The 26,036-nt window shown below is 39.2% G+C and overlaps 1 protein-coding gene across 1 annotated transcript in view; it reads left to right on the top strand.

Moving 5' to 3' along the window:
* The first annotated feature begins 11,978 nt into the window (after positions 1-11,978).
* Positions 11,979-26,036, top strand: part of chpfa (chondroitin polymerizing factor a) — a 28,894-nt gene continuing 14,836 nt past the window's right edge. The window contains exon 1 of the mRNA XM_036576874.1: positions 11,979-12,556. Within this exon, the coding sequence (XP_036432767.1) occupies positions 12,285-12,556 (272 nt within the window). The 5' untranslated portion in view covers positions 11,979-12,284. The remainder of the gene's footprint in view (positions 12,557-26,036) is intronic.

The raw sequence follows: 26,036 nt of genomic DNA, 5'->3' as shown, positions 1-26,036 counted from the left end.
TATATATATATATATATATATATATATATATATATATATATATATATATATATATATATATATCGCTGCCGTCAGGACAAAAATTCATGTCTCCTTTTTTGACATAATTTGAAACAGCCAGTTGCCCATTATGATCAAAATTTCATAATGAATGGACCAACAGAAATGGTCCAAAATTACTTGAAAAAAAAAATTATCCATTTACTTCCATTAAAAGTTAAGATGATTTATCCTCGTCCTGTAAAGTTACCTTTGTGGACATACAAAGTTTTGTTCTGATAGCATATAGCCTTCAAACCATGCACACATATGTTTACACACACACACACACACACACACACACACACACACACACTCACACACATTTTCTAAGCTGCTTATCCTTCTGGGTTGTGGTGGGAGCTGGCACCTGGGCAAAAGGAAGGAAACATCCTGGACTGGTCGCCAGTTTACCGCAGGTCACTATAAATCACTGTATATATATATATATATATATATATATATATATATATATATATATATATATATATATATATATCACTGTTGGTAGAAGAAAATCTTATATCTCCAAAATGGTAACTTTACAGGAGAAGGAAAAAACATTTTACTTTCAATGTAAGTCAATGGAACCAGAACTCCAAGTAATTTTGAGCCATTTCTGTTGGTCAAAAACTGAAAAATGACAAACATGGAGATACAAGGTGCATATTTAAATTAGATTTAAAAACCTTAGCAGTGAGTGGTTATTTGCTTAATATTATAATATTTGCTTAATAAAATTATATTACTAAAAAAATAAATAACATTAATATGATAAATAGTGATTTTATGTGTGTCAGTGTGTTTACTAAAACATTTCCAAGCCTCTCCTCGAGGAAGCCCAATATTTTTGTAGCTATCATTAAATCCTCAGTTTGGCTAATCAATACTTCATTAAGTTCATTCAGGTGTGCTGGTGATGGAATTAAGACGTCCATGTGATGTCCAGAGACGTCCAGGAGAAATCTGGAACCAAGCTTTGTTTTTCAAACTAGCTATATATTTCATTTGTTAACATAATTTGAAAACGGCTGCTGCCAACCAGCAGGCCAACAGAAATGGCCCAAAATGGCATATAATACAATCCTGTTACATCAACTTACAATGAAAGGTAATAATGTTTTTTATGAAAGTTGCTTAATTTCAGAGGTTTTGTTCAGACAGCCATGTGACCAGCTTTCATTTATTTTATTTCTTTGAAGTTATTAATTTTCAGGAGATATTTCTAAGAAGATTAGATATAAGATGATCAATAAATATTGAATAAGTGGACAAAAACAACTTCATCAAGCTGCTTCAGATCTGAAAACATCCACAGGTGTTTCTGTCCATCCTTCCACTGTGAGAAGACGACTCAGCGCTATGGGTCTGAAAGGATGTGTAGCTGTCAAGAAGAACCTCACTGAGAAAAGGAGACGGACACATCAAACAAAGAAGCTGAACGATGGACTGACCACCCCAGAGTCCAGACCTCAACACCACTGAATGTGTTTGATTACTTCAGAAAACGATCAACCAACTTCTAAGACTGAACTCTGGAGGTGAGTCTGCAGATTTCTTTGTGCTTAATGGCTCTTTTGGATGGAAATATAGAGATATAAGTGGTCTCTGACTCTTTGCACAGTACTGTATATTTAATAATAATGATATATCCTTTATGTCCTTCAGTTAAAAAATGAAACATGTTAATAAAGTTAGTCCCACATGCAGAAACTCATTGTTAGGAAATTAATTTAATTTCCAGTCAACACGTACAAACATACCTCCAGATTAAAGTCAGACAATTTGTTCATTTGTTCTGAAAATGTATGAAAACAAGCACCATCTCACACACACAGCTGAACGCTCCGTCCATCCTGCACACTGCGTGTTTCTCTGCGGGGTCCGCGGCGAGCCCACTTCTGCAATGCTCTTTCGTTTTATTCAGTAGAAGTGCAGTCAGTCTAGGAGGGAAAACTGGGACGTCTTTCTCGCCACTTAAAAAATCAAATTCCTCTGTCACTCTGCACTATAAATCAAATTCTCCCTCCATTTTTGTTCCATTGTTAGAGCTCCGAAGGCCGAACGGGGGCGGGGGGAAAAGGGAGGGGAGTGCCCCCACTCCCCCTGCATTATCATCTGATAGGATTAGAAACCCCTGCTGCACATAATGTTTTATATCTCTGGCTTAAAAAATTACGACCAAATCAAAACCACATGGCCGCTTATGTGCCATAACCTTGTTATTTTTTTTTTAAGCGAGCCACAGTCATCTCTGGAATCCCTGCGAGTAGCCGACTTCATGAAATTCCTTCACCACTGGCGATGGAGTTTGAGTTATAAAACATCAATATTGCCACACGCCTCTGGAAGTGGGGTAAACAAGCGTGCTCGTGGCGCAGGGAAGATAGCAGGAGTCAACAGGCGTGAACTTTCTTGGAAAACTCGCAGCAGATGATCAGGATTGGATCCGTACGGAAACATGAGGGATGAGTTAAAACACAGGGTGAATCACCACCGCCAGCAAACTGCATTTCACTCTGAAATCCACAAATTTGACACTGTTTGACGCTATTTATTAGTGTCAAATTCAAAAAAAGAATGTGCTTATTTAGTTTATTCAAATATACACACAATTTCCATATAACTTGTCATAACATAACAGCTTTGTTTTTCAGATTACTGAAGTGGCCAAGCTGTTAGCTTGGGGCTAACATATCCCTGCTGTTGGAACAAAACCTTGTTTCTCCATTTTTGTCATTTTTCATTTTTTTTGCATGATTTGAAAGTGGCTGTTGCTCTTTACATTGTGTGTAAATTTCATGATGAATGGATCAGAAGAAACGACCCAAAATGACCTGGAAAAATTTCTGGTTCCATTGACTTACATTATAAGTAAAGTAAGTCTTTTCCTTCTCCTGTAAAAATACCATTGTCAAGGTTTTGTTCCGACAGCAGCGATTATAGCCCATTGGCTAAGACTTCAGGAGCTGGACTGTAGGCCTTACAGGTTTGATTACCTACCAGCTTAATTGGAAATGACAGATGAATCAGAAGTTAGCATTATTGTGGATAAGTTTAATTCTCTTCTTAATAACAAACTCAGGACCACACTTCACATATACTTAATTTAACGATGCCACACATTTCCATTCAATTAAATTTTCAAATTTGGTCTGATTGGCCTCCCTGTATTGTGCCTCATTCAAAATGCAGTCCTGGCTGAAACACTCTTTATAAGTGAGTCTGCAGAGCTGAGCAGCTGATGGTGGAATATGTAAATGTGTTGGTCACAAAAGCAAAGAATTCAAAACAGAATTGTTTCTAAATATGCACTGTAGGGTCTGCGGGAGTTTTTTTTTCACTTACTACAAGTGGGGAACCCTCAAGGCCTTTTTTATGCCTTCAGAGATAAGGAAGTAACAGAGGAATCAACAAATCAGGCCTTGATTTACATTGAGACCAACGTGATCAGAAAGAAAGGTCATACTAGGCTTTCTGGAATACGAGTCGTGGTCTAAGCAGGTTCCGGTTAGTTGTTAGGAATGGAAAACAGCAGCAGCAGTTCTCTTTACTGAAGGAGTCTCGGTACAACTGATACATACAAGCTCAAATGTGTGTTTGTTAGTTTCAAATAAGCCTTTGATTGTCTTTTGTGAGTTTCAAATGTCTGTGTTTAATCGAGATTATTTATGTGAATTGTTGTTAGCTTAGCGCTAACGTAATGTTAGAATCCCTTAGGGGCTCTAGCAGATCTTAGCTTTATTGTGAAGAAGTTTATTTCTCAGTTTGACATTTGTGGCCTGAACTGAAGGCCAAGCTCTAATATTCTGCACATAATTTTAACATGAATAAAATAACACAATTTTGTCTTTCAGATTACTTACGAGCTTTGGGCTAACATCTTAGCATGTGGCTGAAGCGTTAGACTGGAACACTATAAAGCATGACTTTTGTTTAAAATATCATACTATTATAATGTTAAATGCTTTAATGTGCTGAAAATGAAAACATTAACACAGTTAAAATAAGGCACATTATCAGCCACTCCTTATTTCTGCTTTACTAAAATTTATGTCCAACTGAGACATCACTGTGTCATATTGGATCAAATTATGAATATTGAGAATCATCACATGCCTTTTCATTTATTTAGCGTCTATTACTGCCACTAAGTTATTCATTTTTGGGGGGAGATATTTCTGAGATTAGATTTGAAAAAAAGATAAATAAGTGAAAAACAGGAGTTTCCATCAACCAACTTTTAATCAACCAACTTCTGAGACTGAACTTTGTAGGTGTGGAAAATGTCCCTGCAGATTTTTTGTACTTAATGGTTGTTTTAAATTGAAATTCAATAAATGAAGAAGGGCTCTGACTTTTGTACGGTACAGTATATGTAATAATATAATGTACATCATATACTTAATTACCTGGATGTAATGTTGTGTCTCATATTTATAAATCTACATGTAATAAGAATTTTTAAGCTCAACCTAAAACCTCGCCTCAAAAACCAAAATGAAAACCAAAAACCATTTCCGTTCAATCAAATTTTCAAATTTGGTCTGATTGGCCTCCCTGTATTTTGCCTCATTCGAAAAGCACTCTTATAACTTTAGAGTAAACATTCTGAGCTGAACAGCTGTTGGCCAAATATATAAATGTGTTGGTCACAAAAACAATGAATTCAAAACAGCTAAGTTTCTAGAGATGGACTTTTTTCACATAGAATAAATAGGGAAACCTCAAGGTCTTCTAGGCTTTCAGAGAGGACTTTATGTTTGTGGGAGCAAAAAAAAACTTTTATTTTGCTCAGAAGGATCATGTTGTTCCATCAATAAGTTAGGAACACAGCCTCTGATTGGTCAAGAAGTCAAGAATGAAGCCTCTGATTGGTTGAGAAGTCATGAACACAGCCTCAGATTGGTTGAGAAGTCAGGAACACAGCTTCTGAATGGTCAAGAAGCCAGGAACACAGCCTCTGATTGGTTGAGAAGTCAGGGACACAGCCTCTGATTGGTTGAGAAGTCAGGAACACAGCCTCTGATTGGTTGAGAAGTCAGAAACACAACCTCTGATTGGTTGAGAAGTCATGGACACAGCCTCTGATTGGTTGAGAAGTCATGAACACGGCCTCAGATTGGTTGAGAAGTCAGGAACACAGCTTCTGAATGGTCAAGAAGTCAGGAACACAGCCTCTGATTGGTTGAGAAGTCAGGAACACAACTTCTGATTGGTCAAGAAGCCAGGAACACAGCCTCTGATTGGTTGAGAAGTCAGGAACACAGCCTCTGATTGGTTGAGAAGTCAGGAACACGGCCTCTGATTGGTTGAGAAGTCAAGAACACGGCCTCTGATTGGTTGAGAAGTCAGGAACACGGCCTCTGATTGGTTGAGAAGTCAGGAACACAGCCTCTGATTGGTTGAGAAGTCAGGAACACAGCCTCTGATTGGTTGAGAAGTCAGGAACACGGCCTCTGATTGGTTGAGAAGTCAGGAACACAGCTTCTGATTGGTCAAGAAGCCAGTAACACAGCCTCTGATTGGTTGAGAAGTCAGGAACACAGCCTCTGATTGGTTGAGAAGTCATGGACACAGCCTCTGATTGGTTGAGAAGTCAGGAACACAGCCTCTGATTGGTCAAGAAGTCAAGAACACAGCCTCTGATTGGTCAAGAAGTCAAGAACACAGCCTCTGACTGGTCAAGAAGTCAAGAACACGGCCTCTGACTGGTCTACAAGTCAAGAACACAGCCTCTGATTGGTCTACAAGTCAGGAACACGGCCTCTGATTGGTCTACAAGTCAGGAACACGGCCTCTGATTGGTCACAAAGTCAGGAATGCAGCCTCTAACTAGTCAAGAAGTGACAGAAGAATCAACCGATCACATTGTGATTTACAATGGGACAAATTTCATGAGTAAAACGTCACTCTAGACTTTCTGGAAGTTCTAAATTTGTCACTGACTGTGAATACGGGCTGTGGACTAAGCAGGTTTGGGTTAGTTGTTAGGAATGTTAAACAGCGGCAGCAGCTCTGTGTCAGAACTCTTTACTGAAAGAGTCACTGTAACGCAGATACATACAAGCTCAGATATATGATAATGTCTGTTACAAGCTTCAAATAAAGCATGGAATGACTTTTACAAGCTTCAAATTTCTGTGTTTAATCTGGAAAGGCCAAAATTGTTGATGTGAATCATTGCTAGCTCAGTGCTAAGATACCACTATAATCCTGAGGTGCTAGCAGAAGTTAGCATTATTGTGGAGATATTTATTTCTCTTGATGTGGTCTGAACTGTCTGAGCTCCTTTATGTATCATACCACACTCAAAAAGTGTTGCTTCACAAAAAAGATGGTTCTTTAAGGGCTCTTTATTAAAGGCAATGGTTCTATATTGAACCATGAACATTTTGTATGCTTAAATGGTTCTTTGCATAGTGAAATTGTTCTTCAGATTGACGGAGAACGTGTTGGGTTCTTCTATTGTTACAAGCTTAACATCGTAGCAATACAATGCATTCTCCATCAATCCGAAGAACCAGTTCACCATGCAAAGAACAATTTAAGCATGAAATGGTTCTGTATAGAACCATTCCCTGGAAGAGCCATCATTTTTAAGGCATGTAGAAAGTGAAGTGCCTCATATTACAGAGCAGATTCACTCAAGGTCCCTGATTCAGAGCGCACTCACACTCAGTCCGGCTGCTGAAAGCCACAAGTCAACATCTCCTCCACAGACGTAAACTCAGTGCTCATCTGCTCTCGTACACGCAGCCCAGGATGAAACTCAGAGTGTGAAGTGTTTACTGATTCATTCAGGCAGAATTCAGTCCAGCAGTGTGACTGTAAATACTCCATAAAAACATCAGTCTGAACCTCCCTGCATTAGAGCGTCTTCAGCAGCTTCAGCACTCCACAGCCTTCAGCTCCACGCAGCAGCACCGCAGAGTGAAGACTCAGTACAGCTCACTGTGTCAGAGACCAATAACAGAGTGAACACGAAGGAAAACAACAACAACAAACAAACAATAACTCACATCACTGAGTGTGACTGTGTGGATTTCAGGTTTTGTGTTCTACCTGTCCAGGGTGCTTCGCCAAATGACCGCTGGGATAGGCTCGGGCACCCCCTGAGTGTGTGTGTGTGTGTGTGTTTGATAATATGTACAAAATATACATTTATCCAACAATATGAATTTTCTTAAAGCTTCATTCTGAATGTTAATTTAATCAGAACTTCATTCTGGAAAACATTCCAGAATTAATATCCAGAATGAAAACCTTCATTCTGGATGTTTATTTTATTAGAACTTCATTCTGGATATTAATTTTATTAGAACTTCATTCTGGATGTTAATTTTATTAGAACTTCATTCTGGATATTAATTTTATTAGAACTTCATTCTGGATGTTAATTTGATTAGAACTTCATTCTGGATATTAATTTTATTAGAACTTCATTCTGGATATTAATTTTTATTAGAACTTCATTCTGGATGTTAATTTGATTAGAACTTCATTCTGGATGTTAATTTGATTAGGACTTCATTCTGGATGTGCTACAGCTTCTTAGCTCTGTTCATCATTGTAAATATTCAGGAAATCTGTCAAGTTATATATTGTTTAGACATTTTTATGTGTGTGTGCATGGGTGGGTGTGTGTGTGTGTGTGCATGTTTGTGTGTGTGTGTGTGTGTGTGTGTGTGTGTGTGTGCGTGTGTGTGCACTGTGTGTGTTTTCCTGTTAAATGTACACTCAGAGTCTAGAGTGTTCTGCTGGCCAGCTCACAGTCTGACACCAACACTAGGAACTTCTCAGCTGAGCTGATTCACTCAGGAGAGACAGTGAGGAGCCGTAACACTGTCATCATTAGAATCCCAGCTCTGCTGTCCAGTGTGGGTCAGTCCTCTCTGTGTGATCCTCTCTCTCTCCTCTGCTTCATCTTCCTGTAAGCTCATCCTATCCTCACTGGAACTGCTCATTTATATGTAATGTAACTGCCCTGTCTGCCACCCAGAGGAGGATGGGTTCTCTTCCTGAGTCTCGGAGAGATTTTCTCCTCTGATGTTACTCATTAGTGGTCTGTACCTGCATTTCCAGACACACTGAAGAAGGGACAATATGTATTTAAGGCATTATCAGATATATCTGATAAAAAGTATTTTTTTTAAGTAGATCAGACGAGACAATTTTTACAGTGTACATATATATATATATATATATATATATATATATATATATATATATATATATATATTATGCATATTGTCCCTTCTTCAGTGTGTCTCAACACCTCTGCCTTCGACGCTGTAGACTGGAGTTCAATGCCTGACCTGGATAAGCACCCTACACTATACCAATGATATGAATGAATATATATATACTCATTTTTGGTCACTACTAATAACTATTTAGTGACTACTATGAATTATCCAGTAACTTTTATTAATTATTCAGCTACACTTTGTTTGGATGGTCCACTGTGGATGGTTTGTAGATGCTCAGTATATATTTAAGTAACATTCATCTAAATATTTATTGCTACCTTGAAGTTTAATGAGAAAGACCGAATGAAGTCTATCCCTAACCCTAAACCGAACCCTAACCCTAAACTCAAGGCATAATCTACACCTGCTCCTAAAGCTAACCCTAACCTTAATGTTGTTTGTAATCAACTGAGTATCAGAAAAGTACCAGAAAGTTTTTTCAGAAAGTTTGTTAATAATATACATATCTGTGAATCTATAGAGGACCATCCAAATAAAATAGGAACCTATTATGAATTATTCAGTAACCACTATGAATTACTGAGTATCTGCTGTGATCCATTCATCAAGCCCTTTGAATTATTCAGTAACCCCATGAGTTGTTTAGTAACCACTATGAATCATTCTGTGACTGCCACAAACTATTTCATACCTAATATGAATTATTCAGTAATTGAACAAAAAACTAACTGGTTTCGTTGTGAGAGTGCGGACCAGAGCCCACGTACGGACCCTTACAGTTTAAAAGGTTTAGGTTTAAATAGTGTTTTTATTGTACATGCCAAAAACACATCCACATTTTATCTACTTGAATGGACAATAAAGTGTTCTAAATCTAGAACCTCACTTATATAACTCTCACAGATCAGTTAAAACACACAGAAGGAATGTAAGTACAGTATTTATAGCTGTATCTTCTTTCTGATGGGCAGTAATGCAGCGTTTGCTAGTTGATGGAAAAAAGCATATGACATAAATTAAGATATCTTTATACTAAGATGGGCTGTGATGGAAAAATGATGGAAAAATGATGGAAAAATGTAGCCCCTGACAGTCAGAGGCCGTGCCTTTCCATGAAGCTCTCTCAGAAGCGCACATCACAGGCAGATGAGTGGAGGAGATAAACTTTATACACTCAGGTCACGCTTTACCCATTACAGCCTGACAAACCTCATACGTCCAACACAGGACCACAAGGCTTCATCTTTACATTTATAAACACCACCCTCCTTATTTATACCTCAACTCCGCTGAGCTGGGGCAAATACTCACTCTGAGGGGATTAAACTAAACCAAATAATTATGATAATTAGGTGTTTCCCTTCAGAGATATTCAGGTCTGCTGTAAGTAATGAGGTTATAAGTGCTATGGCTTCGTGTGATGGGACCTGGCTTCCATCAAGCGGTTAAAAAAATCTAAATAAAAATGTCAGAAATCAGAGTTTGTGAGTATTTGGCGCCACCTTGTGGTCAACTGCAAACGTCTCAGTATTTTGTCACACAGGCAAACCACAAAAGGGGATACTACTACCACTAATAATAATAATAATAATAATAATAATAATAATAATAATGAATATTAATATTATTATCATTGTACAAAAGTTAGAGATGCTGTTTTATGATATTTCTGACGTAGGATTTTGGTTTTAAACATATTTTAAAATGCATGCAGGGTAGAGAGGTACACAATATACAGAAGAATAGTTTATAAACTATTTTCATGATGGTTTTTGGTACATAAATCTTTATTGGACCTTAATAAGTAAATAAAATAAAATAAAGTGAAAATGTTAGGATATGGATCTTTTATGGCGTATTATTCAATAAGCAAAAAATTCTACAACAAACATAAATTATTCATAGAAGAGATAAAAAAATAAAAATAAATAAAAATGAGAGAGAGAGAGAGAGAGAGAGAGAGAGAGAGAGAGAGAGAGAGTCTTTAAGTAAGGAGTGAGGTACTTATTTTATCTTCTTTTCCAGTGTAGCAAAAAATTAGGAAACAAAAATTCATTATAAAATTACACAGAAGACTCCAACAGTAAGTATTTAATTTGTCCACTCTTCCAGTTGTGCACCCACTGCCACTTTAGCTCTTCCATCCTTCCAATTTTAAAGGGGAATTTCACGGGTGTGAAATGGTTCAGCTTTCTTTACAGTGGTGGTGATGGGAACCAGGGGTCACCATGATTACAGCACAAATATAGACATTTTATGGCTGTTCATAACGTGTGTTTAGGTTCTGTTCTGCTGTATGAGTCGTACCTCTCCATCCTGTATGCATTTAAAAATAATATTTCCAATAATCAAATATCTTATCTCAAAACTCTCATACAACAATCGCTCAGGCACCAGGACATTTGATGTATTAGCTTTCTGTGACGAAGTTTGCATGTCTGGTTCCTGGACCTGTGTGCACAAATCCAACTCTTAACAAGTGAATTTGAAAATTTGGTGGAATTCTCCTTTAAAGAGCCAGTGTCATGGAAAACTGATTTTTTTCTTTCCTCTTTGAAATAAAAGACTTTGATGTAGTATGTAAACACTAAACTAAACTAAGCTGCAAAAACAACTCATTTTCAATGTGTGATGTCACGAAAACCAACCATACACACACACACACACACACAGATATATATATATATATATATATATATATATATATATATATATATATATATATATGCATGTATGTATGTATGTATCTCAGCCACTAGGCTGTGTGCACCCCCAGTCCTCTCTCAGGGGCCGTGTCCCCTCCCTTGGGACACTGCAGCAGAGAGGCCTAGTGTAGCGTCCTCCTTCTCAAAGCACAGTGGAACTCCTTGGAGGTTGTGGCGTCAATTCTCCCACTACTGGGAGTGGCGACAACAGCAGGTGAAGGTGCTCCTTCGGCCACCCACTGTGCCGTAGACACCAACAAGGGTGCTGCTCCTGTTTACTGAAGCCCCAAATATCAGCCTTGCTCATCCACACTGCTGCCGGCTGCTCAAAGCGTCGCTGGGGCTGCCACGCTACACACGACTCACAGCTTGCAGCCGCCTTGCAGCGCTGTCTCCACTTTCGTGGTCTTTTGCTGTGCTTTGTTTGTAGTGCATTTCCACTCCAGGCTGCAGGGGGCTGCTATCCCACCTCTGACACCACTGTGGCATTGGTATGATTGTGCTGCGAGAAACGCTCTTTTAATAAACACCAGACAGAAGGGCACATACAAAGCACTGAACTTAGAGGGTGAGGTCACCACCACCTGTGGGCTTCCACCCCCCGTTGTGACCAACCCTCGACACAAAAAACCCCACATTAAACCAGGTGTTTGCATTTTATATATATATATATATATATATATATATATATATATATATATATATATATAGTCCTATGCTGCACAATACAGAGCGACAAATCAGAACAGAGATCATTTACATATATCAGTCTTAAAAGCACAGTAACAAAAGTAACAGATGTTGAAAAATGTAAAACTAGTCATGTAAAATGAATCACTGCTGATTAATATTGTATAAAACCACACAAAAGTTACATGAAGTTGTCTTCAGGGAAATAAAAAGATCAGACACAATGGAAATGCAGGATATGGGCCCTTTAATGTGAGAATGCGGCGCCACAGCGCCCTCTGGCGAAACCACAACAATCCACATATAATAGGCTTTACAGTAAGCGATGCAGAAAAGAAGCAGATGGAATGCAGATGGAAACAAAGCGGCACTCTGACAGAGTCCGGGCGATCAGCGGGGTTCAGAGGGGATCCTGAGCGCTGGTATCAGAGCAGAGCTCCTCTTCTCCTGCCCGCCTGCCTGCGTGGTAATGTGGGCGGGCCGTCGGAGCGCCGACGCTGAGAAAGAGGATCCACAGACTGGAGAGCCAGAAGCTCCAGCTGCGCTCCGAAGCTGCGGGACGTCTCTTCATGTTTGCTGCTCGTTTGGGTCGATCTTTCTCTCGCGAGGTGCGGATTAGCCCCGCTCCTGGTTCGCCATGAGGGTCGGGAGATGTCTGGGTCTGGTCAGGCCCGTTGGTCCGGTGGTGGTGGGGATCTCTCTGGGGTTCACTCTGAGCCTGCTGAGCGTGAGCTGGGTAGAAGAACCGTGTGACCTCGACCCAGTGGTCACCCTGCTCCACGATGGCGGTGTGGCTGCTAGAAAACCCAGCTCAATTTCCACTGGACACGAAGAAGAAAACGAGGACTTTCAGCCGCGGATCTTAACGTACGAGCCCGTCCAGCAGGCTCAGCCCAGGAAGATCTTCAGGTTGGTGCTTTTGTTGATGTTCTGGCCATTTTTTGGCCTTCATATGAGAGATGCAGTGGAAAAAGCGAAGCATTGAGTTCAGTTGACTTCAGATACAGTCTGTTTAATTCTAAGAGTTGGTGGGGTTGGTGTGTGTGATGGGGTGGAAAATGATCGTGTACAAATCAATTACTACTCATTTTCCTACATGAAACCACACAAACGTCATCGCTGGACCTCAAGGAAAAATAAAATACCATAATAATTGGGAAATGGACTGTTTTTCAATATCTATCATGAATTATTAAGTAACTGCTGTGAATCATTCAGTAATTATTTGACTCATTCACTAATTCATTAGACAATATTCAGTAAATGATAAATCCAGTAACCACTATAAATCGTTTAAATAAGTCTTAATTAATTCATAGTAGTTATGGAATAATTTATACTGAATACTTCACAGTACATACTAAATAATTTATAGTAGATACTGAATATTTCACAGTACATACTAAATAATTTATAGTAGATACTGAATAATTCACAGTACATACTGAATAATTTATAGTAGATACTAAATAATTCACAGTACATGCTAAAAAATTTACAGTAGATACTAAATACATCACAGTAGATACTAGATAATTCATAGTACATATTAAATAATTCATAGTAGATATTAGTGGTGAACAACATGGTGATATTTTAGTGTTATCCTAAAGAATTATGTCACAATATGCCTTTCTATGCCATATATTTTTGATAGAAACAGTATTTAAAGAACACTGACTAACTATGTTTCATTGGAAAATAAGAATAATTAGGCCTGTTTAACTGGATTTAGTACAGCACAATTTGTAAAACATAGAATAAAAATCATTGTAGTTGCAAGTTTATAATTCTTATTTTAGCATTTTTAGATGTGGCACTAAAGTTTCTGAATAATTCATAGTTGATGCTGAATAATTCAGAGGTGAATTCATAGACAAATACACTGAAGAAGTGATGCATTGGGTTTAGTTCAGACGTTTACATAATTAATTGTCACATGTATTATGTAATATATTATTTTTATGTAATGAATTTTAAACATACTTTGTTGTACAAAGATGAATTAATTGAAGTCAACAGTTTTTTTTCAGTGCAGACAGAAAGACAGATTCAGATATTTCCACACGAATATATTATTGATTATCACAAAAAACAGGTACAAAGACAGAACTGTAATAATGTAATATATTTTATTCATGTAAAAGTGATGTGAACATACAAAATAAAAAAAGTTTCAGTGCATTATTCAGATAGATACAGGAGGTTTAACGACATGCAGAATTCATTGTTTGATTTGATACTGTTCTGTCTCGATTCAGAACGTGTTTCAATACAGCAAAAATAAGAGTGACTGAAAGTGTGCAATACATTAATATGCTGATATTCCAATTCCAAAATATTAGAAAGAAAAGTTGTGCTTCATGGGGTCCCGATCTAATCCTGCAGCTACCTGCTAATATGGTGGCCCCAAGCTAACACACTGGCCACAAGCTAACACACTGGCCACAAGCTAACACACTAGCTGCAAGCTAGCACACTGGCCACAAGCTAACACACTGGCCACAAGCTAACACACTGGCCACAAGCTAAACACTGGCCACAAGCTAACACACTAGCTGCAAGCTAGCACACTGGCCACAAGCTAACACACTAGCTGCAAGCTAGCACACTGGCCACAAGCTAACACACTGGCCACAAGCTAACACACTAGCCGCAAGCTAGCACACTGGCCACAAGCTAACACACTGGCCACAAGCTAACACACTGGCCACAAGCTACCACACTGGCCACAAGCTACCACACTAGCTGCAAGCTAACACACTAGCCACAAGCTAACACACTGGCCACAAGCTAACACACTAGCTGCAAGCTAACACACTGGCCAAAAGCTAACACACTAGCCACAAGCTAACACACTGGCCACAAGCTAACACACTGGCCACAAGCTAACACACTGGCCACAAGCTAACACACTAGCTGCAAGCTAGCACACTGGCCACAAGCTAACACACTAGCCACAAGCTAACACACTGGCCACAAGCTAACACACTGGCCACAAGCTAACACACTGGCCACAAGCTAACACACTAGCTGCAAGCTAGCACACTGGCCACAAGCTAACACACTAGCCACAAGCTAACACACTGGCCACAAGCTAACACACTAGCTGCAAGCTAACACACTGGCCAAAAGCTAACACACTAGCCACAAGCTAACACACTGGCCACAAGCTAACACACTGGCCACAAGCTACCACACTAGCCGCAAGCTAGCACACTGGCCACAAGCTAACACACTAGCCACAAGCTAACACACTGGCCACAAGCTAACACACTAGCCACAAGCTAACACACTGGCCAAAAGCTAACACACTGGCCACAAGCTAACACACTGGCCACAAGCTAACACACTAGCCGCAAGCTAGCACACTGGCCACAAGCTAACACACTGGCCACAAGCTAACACACTGGCCGCAATCTAACACACTGGCCGCAAGCTAACACACTGGCCGCAAGCTAACACAGTAGCCACAGGCTAACATGCTAGCCACAGGCTAACATGCTAGCCACAAGCTAACATGCTAGCCACAAGCTAACACACTGTGCTGGTCTGAGTGGATCAGACACAGCAGTGCTGCTGGAGTTTTTAAACACCTCAGTGTCACGGCTGGACTGAGAATAGTCCACCAACCAAAAATATCCAGCCAGCAGCGTCCTGTGGGCAGCGTCCTGTGACCACTGATGAAGGACTAGAGGATGACCAACACAAACTGTGCAGCAGCAGATGAGCTATCGTCTCTGACTTTACATCTACAAGGTGGACTGACAAGGTAGGAGTGTCTAATAGAGTGGACAGTGAGTGGACACAGTGTTTAAAAACTCCAGCAGCACTGCTGTGTCTGATCCACTCAGACCAGCACAACACACACTAACACACCACCACCACGTCAGTGCTGAGAATGATCCATCACCCAAATAGTACCTGCTCTTTGAGGGTCCATGGGGGTCCTGACCACTGAAGAACAGGGTAAAAGGGGGCTAACAAAGTATCAGAGAAACAGATGGACTACAGTCTGTAACTGTTGAACTACAAAGTGCACCTATATAGTAAGTGGAGCTGATAAAATGGACAATGAGCATAGAAACAAAGTATTGTGTATTGTGATGTTATTTATCACAGTAATGATACAGATTGTCATATTGCTCAGCTCTACAAAGGTCAGTTATCATTTTCATAAAACATCTTAAATGCGTAAGTAATAAATGTAAAGCATTTAGATCTTGCAGCTGTCAAAAAAGTGCTGAAACCTACGGAGCCCTGCTGGTGACATCCTGTATAAATAAAAATAACGTGTGGCCATGCATTAGGATCTTGTTCCCACACATAAATATGGTGTGGCCATGCAAAATTTTATTATACAGGATGTCACCAGCAGGGATCTGTACATTTCAGCACTTCTTTGACTTGGTAAGACTTAGTAAGGCGTGGGAATGAGATCATGCCTTGTTAAGCTTTGGCCAAGTCTTAATTATCTTTTTCCCACACCTTACTGAGTTGTGGCCATGACTTAATTATCTCATTCCCATGCTTTACTATGTTGTGGCCACACATTATTATTATTATTCATATGGTGTGTTACCAGCAGGGCTCCATAGAAACGTAAAGTTTGGGTCTAAAACTCCACACAAGATTTTTCACCGCTCACTTAAGTTAGAAGTCAAAACTTAAGGCCGAAATTCACTTAAGATGTTCTATGCATGTGACCGCAGGCTGTGTCAGTGCACTGCTGTTGTTAGTAGCTAATGTATCTGATGGTTTGGTGCTCAGCAGCGAGTCTCCTGTGGCTTTTCTCTTGCTTTCTTTCCCACCGTCGCCTTGTGGGACATCCCAGTGGAAATTCCCCAAGGGGTCTGAGTCTTGTGCCTGTTAATCTCTCCAAACCTGCTGCAGAAGAGCTGCCCGCTCCTTTCTGTGGAGCGTCTTAGCATAATCCATGTGCAAATTAAATTATTTTTCATTATCATCATTTGAGATGTGAGTATCTGAGTAGCTACATGTCCAGGCAAACGAAATTAAACAGGCTTCATGCTGAACAACACAAGATTTATTTATCAAAATTCGAACCAGAAATTCAGAGGGATGTAGATTTTATAACCGATTTCTCAAAGCGTCACAAATGTAATATCTTCAGATACTGGTGGTCGTCCAGACCCCTTTGCGCTGCACAGACAGCCTTCCTCTTTGAATTTTTTGTGCTGCGTCCAAATCTGCTTTCCAGTTGGTGCATTTTTATTGATTTTTCTCGAAAATGCACACTGCACACTCTTGTTTGACTGTGTTCGAGCATATTCTAACACACATTGGCTATGTTATTAGACGACGAAATGATGTCAGTTTTTTTGGGACACCCTGTATAATCAGAGAAATTGTGGTTATCTAATAATATTTCCGTAATTACGACACTGAAGAACGAAATGCATTGTATTTATTTCGAATTTTTCAGTCAAATCAGTCTTTAAGTACAAGAGATTCATTTTCAGCATAAAGAAAAAAAGCAGAAACACATATTTAACAGAAAACGACACAGAAGCCTCAACAGCTAATTCCAATTTCAGCTGTTTGAGTGTTCAATGAGTCACTCTTTCCCTTTATTCCAGCTTCCATTCTTTTCAGGAGACTCACTTTCAGTTCCTCAAAGAATCTGCAGACACACCTCCAAAGTTCAGTCTCAGAAGCTGGTTGATCATTTTCTGAAGTAATCAAACACATTCAGTGGTGTTGAGGTCTGGACTCTGGGGTGGTCAGTCCATCGTTCAGCTTCTTTGTTTGATGTGTCCGTCTCCTTTTGTCAGTGAGGTTCTTCTTGACAGCTACACATCCTTTCAGACCCACAGCGCTGAGTCGTCTTCTCACAGTGGAAGGATGGACAGAAACACCTGTGGATGTTTTCAGATCTGAAGCAGCTTGATTTTCTCCTCTCTCTCAGAGATGAAAGCTTTCAGTGCTGATGGGGGCAGTTTTGGGGTCGACCAGCTCTTCCAGGTGGTTGTTAGGAACCCCATTTACTCTGTAGCTTGTAGCCATTTTTTGAAGTTTAGTTTTGGAAAGTCACTTATTTTTCTTTGATTTTTCCCTTTATTATTCAGAATGGATTATCTTATATTTAACCTCCTCAGAAACATCACCTGAACAATGACCTTAAATGCCGTTTTGACTGGAAATTAAATCGATGACTGACTTTTCCACAGCATTGAATATATCAATAATTTTGTCTTTACAGTTTACGTGTAGGAATCAAGTGAAATCAGGGCTGCAGTAGTTACTGTGTTACAGTAGTGAAGGTTATTGTTGTCGTGTAATTAATTGTACAGTCATGATATAAACTCTTGCCTTTCTTTGAACCAGTGAAAACACAGTGCGAGTTGGATTTCCAGACTGTATGTGTCACTGATTATCCAGAGAAACCCGAACCTGTTAATCTCATTTGGGGTGAAATGTCACACTTGTGTCTGAGCCAGAGTGTGGTATGTCTGTGAAGTGGAGCATTCAGATAATACCAGTCTGTCCTCATTCAGGCTGACTGCTGGGATGAGTGCAGAGAGCAACATCCCAACATTACTGCTATTCACAAATCTGTGTAGTTACTGTACTCAGAAAGAAGCACGTCACTCTAAGGCTGACCTGAATAGTTTGAATAGTATTCATTTATTATGCTGGTGTTCATTTCTCTCTGTAGGATTCAAAAGCTTCATCTTTTGTTAAGCCACAAAATTCTTCTATTCATTTATTATTACAGTAAATTAGAAAAGCAAAAGCCATTACAGAGAACAGTTATTGTTCCTGTTTAAAATGTTATGAATAAATAAATAAATGATAGCTGGTTTAGTTTATAATACATCATAAATTCATGCCAGTCATCAGGGTCACCTCACCTCAGAGCGCAGCAAACTGCACCACTTTATGCATGACTGCTGAAAGTAGGGCTGCGTTCACCTTGCGGCTGAAAGTGGCCCCAATCTGATAATTTTTATTCATGCGTGACTCAGATTTTTTGGTGATACTGTGAACAGCACTATTGAATGTGATGGTTTCGATTCAAATTTAGGCCCTTTCATATGTGATCCTGAAATTCGGCTACGGTCACTCACAGCAGGTAAAAGTGGCCCAAATCTGATTTTCTCACCAAATATGCTTTTCGTGTTTGGCTGTTTACAGTATCTTTTAAATGTGATCTGTATGTGACATCAGTCTGAACAGATCAGCTCCTAAACTGACCCGTATGCACAAAGGAACATAGCGCGTTTATCCAGAGGTAAACAATCACGACACAAACGCCAGTCGCTCCCGGAGGTTCAGTTTCATCTTCACCAGCATCACAGGAGCCATCGTGAAGCTTCACTGACTGAATAAATAACAAAACGTTCTAGAAATTTGTAAAAGACGTAAAGAAAGAAAAGTTATAAAGAGTAAAATGAAGAAGAAATATTCAGGATTCTGCACTGTTTTTCTCGATTAGGGACGTAATGGTACAGTGGGCCTGTGGTTCAGTATGTGTCATGGTTTTTGGGCCACGGTAATGGTGTGGTTTAGGTATTTTTATATTTAAGAAAAAAAAAAATTACCATTTAAATAATGAACTATTCATTTTGCCTGTAGACAAATAAAACGTTCCATTGAGAAGAACGGCAGCATGACTGATGAGGCCTGGTTTCTGACTCTACTATGTGAAATCAAGGAGAGAAAAACATTAAAAATAAAAGTGATACCGTCTCTATTTTAAATAATTAAAGGTAGCTAGAGAGGCTGTCTTCAATTAGTTTACAGTTTCACTCCATGATGTTTCATCAGTGGTGGACAAAGTACACAAACCATGTACCTGAGTTAAAGTAGAGATACCCAAGGTAAAATATTACTGCAGTAAAAGTAGAAGTTCCTCCCTTCAGACCTCCACTTGAGTAAAAGTACTAAAGGATTTGCCTTCAAATGTACTTAAGTATCGAAAGTGAAAGTACTAAAAGATTAATTATGACTTTAATGTCCTGTTATCATTTTTATAACAAGACTCGCTTCATTAACTCATTTTAGGTGAAAATACTCCAGTGTCTCTCTTGGTAAACCAGTCTTTTAATAGAATGTCATTAATTAGTGACGCTGATGTCTATTAAAATTATCATAAGCACAAAACACTGAAGGCAAACAGTTTCCATCATGTAGAACTGAGTGGCTCTGAAATCACTTTTTACAAACAAGCAAAGTTTCAGTTTAAGATTTATTTGAACTTAGTTTCAAGTTTAAGTTTAATAAAAACTTTAAACTCAGGTTCACAAATGAGTTTCCTTTACTAAACTGCATCTGTAGGTCTCTGTTCATAAACATAAACTAGCCTAAACTAATTTACTATAAAATGAAATAGTGTTTGTATAAATTCAGAATAAAGACACATCAGTCACAACTGCATATGAGTACATATTTCCATATTGTGGTCTGTTTACACAAAGTTAGGTTAGTTCATCATTTATGTTGAATAGACTCTCCCAAAATTTTACGCTGCTGCACTGATGTTGAACCGTGTGCTGCACTGGGTCGGTATGACCAACAGGTCAAAACAAGCTCAAAACAAAGTGACCGCTGTGCCCTGATTGGTGTTCTTGCTTCGCGCTTCTTTCATTTTGACTTGTTACGTTTTAATACACACATAAACCAAAAGGAATGACAGATTTCTCATAATGTAGTGGAGTAAAAAGTGAGATAATTGACTTTGAAATGTAGTGGAGTGAAAGTAAAAAGTCACCCAAAATGGAAATTTAAAGTACAGATATATGAAAAAACTACTTAAGTACAATAACGAATTACATTTACCTAGTTACTGACAGTTGCACCACATGACACTATGCTACGCTTCAATATTAAAACAACAAATATTCTCTCCAGTGTATTAAAAATTTGTAGACACAAAATCTGAGCTGCTTCATGTGTTCCTGGGTGGTGCAGTGGACTAAGCCATCACTCCAACAAGAGGTTGTGAGTTTGAGCCCCAGCGACGCCACAGCCATCCGTAAGTGAGAACCCAAGAGGAAAAATGTCTATTGATTTTTATTTACCTCACTGAGATGCAAACCTAAAAAAATAAGAGATAATTTGTAAACGACTACTTAAAATAGGGTCACACAGAAACTTTTAGAAAATATGGGTAACCTGCACCTACCATGCTAAAAACCATGATCATGTGACCATGACGGTTACACATTTGACCCAACTAAGAAGTTTGAGTTGTGTGAACTCTGGTGTCCTCAAGTTGAGTCAACTCAAGAAAAGCTGTGTAATCAGTTACTATCATTTTGAGTTAAGCTGACCCCTCAGTTTTAACACTGTAGAGGTCAGGAATTACTTTGCTGCTGAAATGTATGCAGAGGGTGGGGGGGATTGGGAGGGGGACACTGTAAAGGCCCACACCACATTGTGTCTCATAGCAGAGAACTGCTGGGCGATAAAACGGTAACGAAAATTATCGCGATATAACTTTTCCTCGATAGAGCGATACGACATGTTCGATAAATGTTCGATATAATACACCATTCTCACACTCCCACGTTCAGTGAAAGCCTTGGTGGCGTTTTCTACTGCAAGGAAAGCGACACTACACTGCTGTCACCAGGAGAGGGCGCACTTCCGAGTTTTCTACATGATTAGAGAGAGGGAGGGGGCCACGAGTAAAATGAGTCTTTAGCAATGGCTGAAACACGGAGTTATACATTCCCTGTTTGAGTGGAGTGACCGGCGATCTGCTCTCCTGTGACCGAGTGTGAGTGACGAGGTCAGTGGTGTAACTGTCCTGTCCTACAGCGAACTCACCTCTTTACTAACATCCTAACCAGCTTTATCGGCGTTAAATCAAAATCCTCACAACTACAGCGCTGTTACAGCGCTCAGTCATATTTAAGTATGAGTGCATTCCCAAGCAACGAAAGTGAAAGAAAGAAGTGGGTTCATCTAAATTACAGCCCTGATTTAAACAACAGTAAACTGAGGAAGCTGTGAGGCATTGGAGAGCGGGAGAGCGCTAGCTTTCCAGGCTAGCTGTTTTTAGCTGCTGGCTAACTTGAAGCAGCTCGGTCACTCGCACGACACGGAGAATTGATGATACTGTGGATCAAACAAGACACAAAAGCACTGCTTTCAGTTTAAACATACCTAAAAGGAGGACTTTTAGGGTTTTGCGGTTCACCCCTTAAACTACTACGATAGTATAGAGAAATCCAGTCGTCTAGCTGGTGTCTGAATACGGTGATGTCATTTGTAGCGGGGTAGCCGAGCGCTCGGCACCAGACAGCTAAAAATAATCAGTTTTCTTTCTTAAATTATGACTATTACAAAATAGCCGTGCTTTTCCAGCTGGTAAAAACAGCTCAGCAGACACTTTCTCCCACTCTCCCATCACAGATCTGTGAAATGTTCCACTGTTTGCCAAGTGTTTGTCATGTTCTGACCATAAAGGATAGTTTAAAACAGCAGTTAACCACCCAGGAGCAAAAATCAGCCTTCAAACTTGAAATAAGTAATGATTTGACATTTATCGCGGTATGTATCGATATCGAACGATATGAATTGTGTTTATCGTGATAACATTTTTGGCCATATCACCCAGCTTTACGAGGGGGGGTTCATTTTTACACTCTACTCATATAAATTGAATGAAAAAAGGTTGAGCATCACTCATCACACTTGGCATCAGTTCACTACCTCTTCACAGACTGGCTGTTTTGGAGCTGAAAGATAGGAGCTGGAAAAGGCTAGGCTGACATTATCTGAGGTAACAGATCATTAGCATTTGTCTGTTAGTAGCCATTACTGCCTTACACACTTAAACACCACGCTGGGAGAACAGTCCTGATGTTTGGTGTGTTCTCACAGGCTGTAGTTCAGGGTGAAGGAGTGTTTGAGTGTTTGGTCATTTAGCTGAATGTTTATATTACTCATCATCCACGTGGGAGAGCAGGTTCAATCCCAGTGCAGAGAAGCACATTAGCCTTCTAACAGTTTGTGTCAGTGATGTAATGACGTCTCTCCGGTACTGCGTGTGTATGATTATACTATATCATAGTGGTTCAGATGTAACAGCAGCATTTAAATACAGCACTAGTCCTCTTACCTGCCTCCTGTTATTAACCTCATAGAACTGCAACACAAATCAGGCCAAATAAATGCTGTAAACTGACCGATTATCAATCTCGTTTGGAGCGAAAATTCCAATCTTGGTTGTTTTATGTTTCCGGTGTGTATCTGTAGTTTTTTACTTTAAACAGTAAATAAAATGGAAAAGAAACTGTGATAAAACAAGTTTTGTATTCAGTTTTTGTTGGATGTGCAGCTTGTTTGGCCAGATCTCATTGCACTTTTATTTATTGTGAACTGGCAGAATGTGCAGTGATTCTCACTGAGACTTTACAGCCTCCGTCACTCTCAGCAGCGCAATAAAAAGAGAAAAGAGAAGAAAAATGTAGAGTGTAGAGGTTTTTCCTCTGCAGGCATCTCTGCGTGAGTTTATAGAGTTTAAAACCCAGCTGTTTTGTTTCTCCACTTCAGCCTTGGCAAAGTTTTTAAAGCTGCATTACTGTCCTCTCAGCAAACACCATTAACACTACTGAAAGAATAGTTCAGCAAAAAAAACCTGTTTACCTGATGTTCCACTTCCAGATGTGGTCGATCAGCCGAGACACGTTTGGTGTCCAAATGCTGCTAAAAACGCTAATCGCTCAAATCTCTGCTATAAACGCGTCAACAGAACTTCTCACTCACAGCACTTTCAGGTCTTTATTAGCCCTTTTAGGCATGGTGTCCCGTACATGGACAGTTCCATTACATTTTATTATACACTCTCAGAATTAAACGTACTAAACTGTCACTGGAGTGGTTCCCTCAAGGGTAGTCAGGGAACATAACTGAACCATAATCCACTGAAATGATATGTTCTAAGCTGTACTGACTCCACACACCCCGTCTCGTCTCCAGGCTTTTATTTTACTGTTCTGTTTAAAACATTCGGTTATGAAAAGGTACAAATACGAACTTTTCACCTGGACAAACTTATTTAAGGTTCACAATCAGACCTTAAAACCACTGTTGGACCTTTGAGGGAACATTGATTTTGATGGTACCTTGATGAATGAAAAATGTTCCTGAACAGAACCTTTATTTCTAACAGTGTTGGTGAGACAGTTTTCAGAAAAAATCTTTTAAAATGTGGATGTTTCTTCAAAAATTCTGAAATTTGTATGGAATTAAGGTCTTGCAGACTAAAGCCCTGTTGGAGCTGGATTAGTTTTATCTGGGAGAAGCTGAAATTTAAGTGACTACTGATGAAATCTGTGATTTTAATCCAGTATGAATCTGTAATGTCTGTAATTTTTACAGTCTGCTAAGTAATAATTTACTTAAGTAATATAATTTACTGAACCGGGAGCTCCCTCAGAAATCAATATAATAACAAAACTGGGTAAAACTGCACCTCCATTATTTCATTATTTTTTCTTTGTCTGCAACCTGAAGATGAGGCTAACGGCTAAATGGAACTTTATTTGACACAATTCCTTAATTCTCAAGTAACTACTGAAATGAAATCAGCGTTTGATGTGAAGTTTCCTCCTGTCTGTCCTGTTTTGCATTTAGGGTTTATTTATTTATTGACATATTTAACATTTAGATCGTTTAAAATGGTAGTAATGTGTTGGTGATGTTAACAGGTAGCCAATTAGGTTCAATTCAATTCGACTTTATTGTTATTATACATGTAGAGTTCGGGCTACTTCTCCGGTGCATGACCATTAACACAAGGACATAAGTGCACATTTATAAGTGGGATAACAATATAACATAAATACACACAATAAGAACAAAAATATACAGACAGTACAAACAACAGACGATAAATACAGAATAAACTAAGGACACGGATGTTTACTGGTGCATAGACAGTGTGTACAAAATGTGGCATTGTCAGAGATCCAGAGATCCGGTCCAGTGTGTGAATTATACTGTGTTCAGTGAAGATTGTTTGCTCAAGGCTTTAGTCCAAGTGTATAAGAAGGCAGTCAGCAGTAACATGGAGACAGTTCAGAATTAGATTCGAGTGTGATCTGCATGTAGTTCAAGTAGTGTTTGTAAAAATGTCATTGGTCCATTGTGATTTGCCATTGTTATGCCAAGTTGACCTTTTACCTGTCGCCCTATTTTTGCCCAAAACAGTGTACCCAAACTAAAAGGAGAGCTGTTCCCACATGCTTTGGGCTACAGTCATGATCATGGTCTCATTCGAAAGGAAACACTCTCAAGATGTTTTGCAGCGATCAGAATAACTGTATGAATCACTGTCACAGAGTAACAGAGTCTAGAATGGAGGAGTTTATTTCCTCCTGACTCATAGATCTCTAGACTGATCTCTGACTCTTGCCGTGTTATCAGACCACATGTTTTAGATCATGGTGTCTTTGTGGAGAGCGGCGAGGCTCTAAAGGTGAGGACACACCGATTTTAGCATTGGTGCAAATGAGATGATCGTTACTGCTGTGAATAACGGATCATAAAATAGATTGTGGGAATCGAATCAATAATTTGATAACTGCAGAGAATCAGATTTTGTCAGTAATCTGATCAACATGTTTGCATGGGTAGTCAGATAATGGGGAAACTCCAGGTCTACATGAATCAGACAGTAATCAGATTTATGCTTTGCAACCAGCCAGTAAACTCACAGAAGAAGACGTGATGTAAACGAATGTAAAATTCAAACTTCATGCTGCAGCTTTTTAAAAAAAAAAAAAACATTGCACCACTTTATATGAAAATATGAACATACATCATCTAAAAGATGGAGAATATTTAAATCGTTCATTTCGTCAAGCATGTATTTGGGTTTAGCGTCGCTACAGAAATGTTTTGCTGCATCTCATGTCAACACTCCTTGCTCATTTCCAGTACCGCGGTCTGTTTTCACACATGCGCAAACTGAGGAATCTGAAAGAAATCAGAGTAAGAGTTTACATGCACAGAAATCTGATCACTGAGCTAAAATCCAGCCTCTTTATCAGATTTCTTAATAGGATTTCTAGGCCTTACTCTGACCTAAGAAACTGAAGTGTGCTGTTTACATGACCATTTGAATAATCAGATAACTGCAGAAAACCTGATCAGATTATTGAGTACAAGTAAACATGCTCACTGTATTTCCAGACAATTTGCCTAAAAATTATGTTATAATATTTAAAAGAACGCAAGTATACACTTCAGTGGAAGTGTGCTGGTACCTGTACAGTGATCTAGATAAGATTGACAGTGTTTGTGAGCCAATGTTGAGACGTATAATTGCTCTCAGGTTTCTCTATATGAGTACTGACATCACTCTTCTGATTTTCAGTAGTAGTAATTTTAGTGGAACTGTGGAAGAATACTT

The sequence above is a fragment of the Colossoma macropomum genome, unplaced genomic scaffold, assembly GCF_904425465.1.
Source record: "Colossoma macropomum unplaced genomic scaffold, Colossoma_macropomum, whole genome shotgun sequence".
Classification (NCBI taxonomy): domain Eukaryota; kingdom Metazoa; phylum Chordata; class Actinopteri; order Characiformes; family Serrasalmidae; genus Colossoma; species Colossoma macropomum.
Note: the sequence above shows the minus strand (reverse complement) of the source record. Positions and strands in the feature narration are given on the sequence as shown.